The sequence below is a fragment of the Vicia villosa genome, linkage group LG7 (genome assembly GCF_029867415.1).
Source record: "Vicia villosa cultivar HV-30 ecotype Madison, WI linkage group LG7, Vvil1.0, whole genome shotgun sequence".
NCBI classification, from domain to species: domain Eukaryota; kingdom Viridiplantae; phylum Streptophyta; class Magnoliopsida; order Fabales; family Fabaceae; genus Vicia; species Vicia villosa.
Window position 1 is genome coordinate 25,579,911 of NC_081186.1, and position 8,130 is coordinate 25,588,040.

Here is an 8,130-nt window from a genome sequence, read left to right on the forward strand (position 1 = left end):
GCCCCGCAAACACTGCGATGCAGAATTTGTTCTTTTAATTTGTTGCCACTTGTCATGAGAAGGGCCTTATCTTTTGAATATGAAAAGTCAGTACGAATTGGGGGTTATTTAGGGAGAGAGAAAAGTGAAACTTAAGATATTCTATTCATTGTGAACAAAACATTGAGGCTAGGGTTTTGGGAGAGAAAAGTTTGCAACTTTGTGAGAGATTGATGCTCATAGTTTCTTCTCCATATCTTTTGCTGTCAACCATGGTGATGAGTAGCTAAATCCCACTTTGACAAGATTGGAGGTAGTAGCTATCCTTGTTAACTATGTATTTTCTCTAGCACATTTGTATGAACTTCATTGGTATTGAAATGGATGAATGTTGTTGTTTTATATTTTATAATTCGATTTGATTTATGATTGAGAAATATATTTTAAGTCTTGGTCTACAACATTTTATCAAGTAGTGAATAAATGCTAGAGATAGATTTATTTGCCACTTTTCTATTTGTATCAAACAATCAAGATTAGTATATTTATAGTTAGAGTGAGAGATCATCTAAAGATTAATATATTAACTTTCACAACTTTGTTTAGACATAAACATTGTTGGGAGGATACTAGAGCATTTCACCACTATTGAAGTTATGCATTTGGTGTTAAAGTCACATGGAAGATAGGGGTTGTGAAACCAAACCAATCTTGTCACTCTTTTATTATTAAATCAAGTCCTTTTATATTGCTCATTTTATATTTTGATTAGAAAAATAGAAACTCAACTCAAACCAACTTTGTTACAATTTGAACTTAAAGCGATAGTAACTATAGAACGGCGGTAATATCACCCAATCTCTGTGGATACGATACAAAAATATTTGCCTTGAATATAATATTCAACAAATTGGCGCTGTTGCCTGGGGTTGGCGTTTGATATTGCAAGCATTGCAATAGTTCATTGTTTTAAGTTTGGTTACTTTATTAATATTACTCTTGCGTTTCACTTGGTTTGTTAGTTTTATAGATTCTTGTGCATGCGAGAAAAAGCTACCTGTCATACCCAAAAATTTTCCCATCATATTTATTCATATTTCAGTCCATCTGACTTTCAAATGCTCAAAGATACACAGGCAGGAAGCATGCATTCTCCCTCCTAAACAATAGCCTCTAAACTAGGGTTTTGTATTTATCAAAGTAAAATCAACTTTTGATACCTCGAGTTGACTTCATGTTCTCTCAAATGCTTCAAAGGATCCTCATGCCAAGTTTCAAGCTCTGATTCAAAAGATTGCTCACTCAATGGCCCAAACGATCAATAATCGACTGGTTGACCTAAAAGTCAAACTATGGTCAAACCACAATCAAAACTTCTGATTTTTGGTCAACATCCTCACTATGAAGTATCATTCACCATTTTATCAAGGATTGATCATGGTTCATCAAGAAAAGATCAGAAATCAACAAATTCAAAAGTTTCTAAATTAGGGTTTTCTTAGGAGAAAGTCAACTGAACTTTGACCAGCCATAACTCTTACATGGAACATCATAAATTTTCCATCCAAAGCTCAATTTGAAGGAAATTTAATTCTCTACAATTTTGTCTCTAACATGCCAAGGCCAAAAATGCTTCATTTGAGAGATATGAGCCAAAACATTACAGGTCCTTCTAGAAGCTCGCAAAAAAGCTGTTTTGTGTCAGGAGCTATATCATCAAGATAAAATCTCCAAATGAAAAATATGTTCCAAAGTGACTTGTAGAGGACATCTTGGGCTTTCCAAAAAGTCCTAGATCACTTCCATATGATAAATATTGAACGAGATATGGCTTGCACAAGTTGGATGATTTTGAGAAAATGCATGGAGGTCAAAGTGATGAATTTAAAGTTTTTTGCTTAATGGGACTAAACCTTTGATTCTAAACCTATTCCTAGCATGATCCACGACCCATATACCTTTCCACCCATTTTTATTATTATTTATTTTATTCTTGAATTTAATCACCTAAATTCAATTTAAATTAAATAAAATAGTAAAGTCACAAAAGATTTGATTTTGGTTTATTTTTGTGAATCCAATATTCAATTTAAATCATGGCCAAGGTGATTGGAGAAGATTGATCAAAATAGCAATATTAAGATTTGATTTTTAATAAAAAATTTGCATATTTCCATGTCATAAAAAGATTGGATTTCTCTCCAAATATTTGACCTAATCTCCTCTCTATATATATCTAAACCTAACCAAACCTAGGGGGCACGGAATTAAGAGGGAAAAGGAGAGAAAATAGGGTTCACAAAGTTGGCAAAATTTCTCAAAAACCAAGTGCAAGCGTGAATTTTTGTTTCAAAGAGTTTCAAGGCTTTCCATCCATTCCATTCAATCTCTAAGGTAATATGGAGTAAGTATGCATGTTTATTAAGCTTCCATAACAACAATAACATGTATTCTAATCTTCACATATTCATTCATATTTTGTGAATTTTGTATTGCACTTTCCCTTGCTTTTTAACGTGATTTGTGTATGTATACGAGTTCATGGGCACGTTTAGAAGAGGTCTGGATCGATGGAGCCAAGCTTTGACGCAAGGAATAAGAAACACCATGGCTAGGGCATGGATTTTGTAGGTTTCAGTTTGCATGATGCAGTCCTCTAATAAACAAAACGGACACACCAATGAATTCAGGGGAAGTTCTTATGTGGATCTGGGCACTCTTTTTATTTGGCTAACGTTGATTCAATGCATTTTTCGTTGTTTGCAGAATTCCAAGGAAAATTCGCAGGTACTTTCGCGTCCAATACCGTAATAGAATCCGTAGGAAATCCTTCAAGGGAAAGGTTGAAGATGAAGTAATGTCGCAGGCTACCATTCGTTGGTTTGAAATTTAAAAGCCTTGGGAAGCGCGCGCAGAATTATGAGTGGCCAGTCAAACCAGTCCATTCTCTCTCTCTCTCTCTCTTATGCTTATTGGCTGCGTATAGATAAGTGGGACCCATTCTGACTTTTCTTTTGATTCCACCACTAACTTTATTGACTTTATTTATTTTATTTGATGAATATTACTAATAACTGACTAACATAGCTGGATTGGCAAGGGAAGCGTGGTTAAAACCATAAAGACTGGGGATCGAATCTTCCCCAGACCATTAGTTTTCTAAAAATTGATTATCCCAGATCATGCGTTCCTCGCTCAGGCAGGTGTATCGTACAACCTCAAGTCCCTACCCTTAGATCTCCAGAGAGCCAGATCTAAAGGCCACTAATTTGCAGCCTACCATGCACCTCAATAAGCTGCCACACAGAATCCCACGCCCAGCTAAGTTTTCTAACTCTTTTTATTTATTTTTTTAAAATTACATAATTCTTCTTTTATTTATTTTCTTTTTCTCTTTTTATTTAAATATTTCTCTAAATCTCTTTAGCATTTACTAAAATTATTTTCTTATAATATAATTATTTATTTTAATCAAAAACTCGGTTTTTTTCATAATTTTATCTATAATTGTTGATAAAAATTATGTTGTTTGCCTTATACGGTCGACTGGCCTTTGTTTATTGATTTGTTATTTTTTTCCCTTTCAGGGTTTGTTTTTGCCTTACCCTTTCTTGTTTGCCTCAATTATTACTGTTTTAATTTTTGATCTGCCACGTTATAATTGTTGAGAACTTTAATGCACTAACGCATTTTTCTTCTTCGTGGCTAATTTTCAAAAGCAACCAAAATCCTTCGGCCACGCGCCATACCAATCGAAAAGCTAAGTTTCTAATCCTTTGCTTGTTTAATAATATTTTTATTTTTATTTTTATTTTTATTTTTGCCTTATAAAAATTAGGGTTTGCCTCACTAGTTAATGAGTCTGTTCTACACTCACCCCTGTTATTTTCCGTTTAATTCTCAGATGTTCAGAGTCAATCAAGGGTTCGAGGAAGATCAAGGCATTCAAGATATGCAAATTAATTATTGCCCTGTCTTTTTCTACCTTTATTTTTCTGCTACCTTATAAGGGTTTTATTGTAATAGATTAGGTTTATTTTTCCGCCTTTTAATTCCCCCATCCCCGCAGGTGTTTATTGTAATAGCGTAGGATTTTAACTGTTTTATCTTCTGCCATGGTTAGTAATTTAGGGAGTGCAAGACTATTAACTGAACCTAGATCACTAATTTACAAGATAAATATCATCGAAGTTAACCACAAGATTGTGCACCCACGCACCTTTAGGGTAACCCTTTCTTGTTGCCTGTTGCCTTATCATTTGCTGCCTTGTTGCCTTAATTTTGTTGCCTAAAAATAGTCAAGTCCCTCGATTCCGAGGATACCTAAAGCAATGTTGCCTTTAAAGTTATTGAAACTCCCTTGAGGTTGCCTTATAAAGATGATCGTCCTGATTGCTAAGGTATCCTCGCCTGATGCCTAAAAAGATTAATGACTATTATATCCTTCCCTTAGACTACCTGCCCTCTTTATGGCAAGGGACAGTCTTATGGTGAACAATACTTTTCTCGATGACCCTTAACATCCAATTGAAAGACTTCCTGCCCTCTCATGGTACGGATAGACCCTTTCGCCCTGAAAAGCTAAAAGAACATTTTTTATAGAACTTAAGGGTAATTGCTTTTTAATTGCCTGCTCTTCTTCAAATTCAGATTCAAAACTCTTTTCACACTCTTTTTTCTAATCAAATTCAAAAAGACTACGCTTATTTACAAGCTAAAGTTCTTATTCAAATTTCTTTTCACACCTCCTTTTCAAACATTTCAAAACAAACAAGTGCGCTAAGCAATTAAGAGCCCATGGATACAAAGGGTGCTTTACACCTTCCCTTTGTATAACTTACCCCCCGAACTCAAAATCTTTTTAAGGTCTTTTACTATTCTTTTAGCCTTTCTAAATATTGGATAAAATAAAAGTCGGTGGCGACTCTTGCTATCCGCGACATTTCAAAAAAAAAGTCAGCTCACCGTATTACACTACCGAAGAACAATTTCAATTCGATCCCGAAATTGAAAGAACACTCCGAAAGCTCAATAGCAAAGCAAGAAGAAGAAGGAAATTGGCCAAAGAGAGGCAACAAAGAGAAGAGTCATCTACTTCTTCTAACAGTCAAATTGAAGAAGTAGTTGTAGATACTTTTGAAGGAGACATGGCGGGTGTTGTTCCAACCGAAATGTCCGCCAATAGTCCAAGACGCACTGCCCAATTTGCACGCAATGCTCAAGGTGGAGCAAATACGGAGATGAACTCCGGAATCCTTCAACTTGTTTATGCAAATCCATTCACTGGAATGGATCAAGAAGATCCTTTCGCACATCTCACCAAATTTTATGAGATTGTGGGTTCAACGGGAGTTGATGCGGCGAATGAAGAATCATTGTTCAAAAGGCTATTTCCACATTCATTAATGGGGAAAGCCAAAGAATGGTATCTTGATCAATTACCAAATGTGATGACGGATTGGAATCTATTGGAAGAAAAATTTGTAGAAAGATATTTTCCTCAATCCCGATTATGGAAGCCAAAACGACAATTGCGGTATTCACTCAAGGAAGCAATGAATCTCTTAATGAAGCGTGGGAAAGATTCAAGTCCATGTTAAGAAAATGCAAAGGCCACGGTTTTGATGAGCTCACGCAAATTCATTTATTCCGAAATGGTCTTCAACCGGTGCATAAAACAATTTTGGATGCTATCGCGGGTGGTTCTCTTATGTCTAAAAGTGCGGAAGAAGCAACAACTGTAATTGACCGGATGGCACTCAATGACCTTCAAAGTCAACATGATAGAAGTCCTTCGCAAAGGAAAGCGGTAGTTCTCGAATTGAACACCAATGATGCTATTCTTGCGCAAAACAAGCTTCTTTCACAGCAAGTGGAGTTACTCACACAACAAATGACCAAACTTCCGCAGCAAATGAAAGAGATTCAAGGATCTCAAACTAGGCACCATGTGGCAGCTTGTGAACTTTGTAATGGAGATAATCCGACTGGTTTTTATCCTCCTCCCAATGGTGAAGAAGTGAATAATGTCAACAATCAAAACCAAGGCTCCCAAAGGCAACCTCCACCTCACAACAATCCTTACCAACGAAATAATCAAGGATATCAACAATCAAGATTCAACAATCACAACTACCATCAACAAAGCCCTTATCAAAATCCACACCAACAACCTCAACAATCTCAAGGTGGAAGCTCAAAGTTGGAAGATACTCTCACACAATTCATGCAAGCATCCATGGCGAATCAAAAGAGCAATGAAGCAGCCATCAAGAATTTAGAAAATCAAGTGGGTCAACTTTCAAAGCAATTGTCCGAGCAACAACCGGGAGCATCCTTTTCTGCCAACACCCAAACCAATCCAAAGGAGCATTGCAAAGCCATTGTTACAAGAAGTGGGAAAGAGGTGAATAGTGGTGTAAATGAAGAGGTTATAGTGGAAGATAAGGAGGAAGTAATAGTTGAAGATGAAGAGGAGGAAGTGATAGTTAAAAATGAGGGAGAAAAGAGTGAACAGAAGATGGACGAAGAATTAGTTGAAAAAGCGAGAAAAGAAAAAGAAGAAAGTGAGAAAAATAACAAAAAAGTGAAGATGAATAAAAAGAGAGATGAATAAACAAGCACAATCCCATCCCAACACTTACCATACCCACATGCCAAGTCAAAGAAGGATAATGCAAGGCAGCATGCTAGGTTTATGGATATATTCAAACAACTCCAAGTTAATATTCCATTTCCCGAAGCATTAGAACAAATGACAAAATATGCAAAATTCATGAAGGATATTCTCACCAAGAAAAAGAGGTATTCGGACGAGGAGACTATTCTACTTGATGCTCGTTGTAGTGCCATAATTCAAAATACATTACCAAAGAAAGAAGCCGATCCAGGACGTGTCACTTTGCTAGTTACAATTGGAGGTCATTACATAGGTAACAGTTTGATTGATTTGGGCTCAAGCATTAATTTAATTTCGTTGTCTATCATCAAGAGATTGGGAAATATTGAGATGAAGCCCACCCGAATGACGTTACAACTACCTGATAAATCGCTTACTTCACCTTATGGAGTTGCTCAAGATATGCTAGTTAAGGTGGAAAATTTTTTATTCCCGGTTGATTTTGTGGTAGTAGACATGGAAGAGGATCGTGATGTACCATTGATACTTGGAAGACCTTTCATGAATCACACTTTTATTCATACAATTTAATAATTTTGCAATTGTGTTAGTTTTGGATATAATTGAATAGTTATTCCACATGTTTGTTAGTTTTGTAGTGTTTTTGGAAAAGGTTTGAAGATCATAGGAAATGAAGAGAAATTACATGAAGACTTGGATTAGCAAAAGAAGTGCTGATAAAGCCAGTTCTCCCCGCAAACAACCTTGGCCCCGCCAACTGATGAGTGTTGACCAAGTTCAATTTTGAATTGCATATGATGTGGCAAAAGAAACTCAGTGATTACCCCGCAAACAGGTGTTTGCCCCGCAAACACTGCGATGCAGAATTTGTTCTTTTAATTTGTTGCCACTTGTCATGAGAAGGGGGCTTATCTTTTGAATATGAAAAGTCAGTACGAATTGGGAGTTATTTAGGGAGAGAGAAAAGTAAAACTTAAGATATTCTATTCATTGTTAACCAAACATTGAGGCTAGGATTTTGGAAGAGAAAAGTTTGCAACTTTGTGAGATATTGATGCTCATAGTTTCTTCTCCATATCTTTTGCTGTCAACCATGGTGATGAGTAGCTAAGTCCCACTTTGTCAAGATTGGAGGTAGTAGCTATCCTTGTTAACTATGTATTTTCTCTAGCACATTTGTATGAACTTCATTGGTATTGAAATATATGAATGTTGTTGTTTTATATGTTATATTTAGATTTGATTTATGATTGAGAAATATATTTCAAGTCTTGGTCTACAACATTTTATCAAGTAGTGAATAAATGCTAGAGATAGATTTATTTGTCACTTTTCTATTTGTATCAAACAATCAAGATTAGTATATTGATAGTTAGAGTGAGATATCATCTAAAGATTAATATATTAACTTTCACAACTTTGTTTAGACATAAACATTGTTGGGAGGATACTAGAGCATTTCACCACTATTGAAGTTATGCATTTGGTGTTAAAGTCACATGGAAGATAGG

General features: G+C 35.7%; 2 protein-coding genes across 2 annotated transcripts; both read left to right on the forward strand.

Moving 5' to 3' along the window:
• The first annotated feature begins 5,126 nt into the window (after nucleotides 1-5,126).
• Nucleotides 5,127-6,595, forward strand: LOC131618781 (uncharacterized). Its single transcript, XM_058889941.1, has 2 exons — nucleotides 5,127-5,356; nucleotides 5,467-6,595. Exons 1-2 carry the CDS (start codon nucleotides 5,127-5,129, stop codon nucleotides 6,593-6,595), a joined length of 1,359 nt encoding a protein of 452 aa, XP_058745924.1.
• Nucleotides 6,596-6,676: 81 nt separating this feature from the next.
• Nucleotides 6,677-7,321, forward strand: LOC131618782 (uncharacterized). Its single transcript, XM_058889942.1, has 2 exons — nucleotides 6,677-7,132; nucleotides 7,250-7,321. The coding sequence occupies exons 1-2, from the start codon at nucleotides 6,677-6,679 to the stop codon at nucleotides 7,319-7,321; spliced, it is 528 nt and encodes a 175-aa protein (XP_058745925.1).
• The last annotated feature ends 809 nt before the right edge of the window (nucleotides 7,322-8,130 follow it).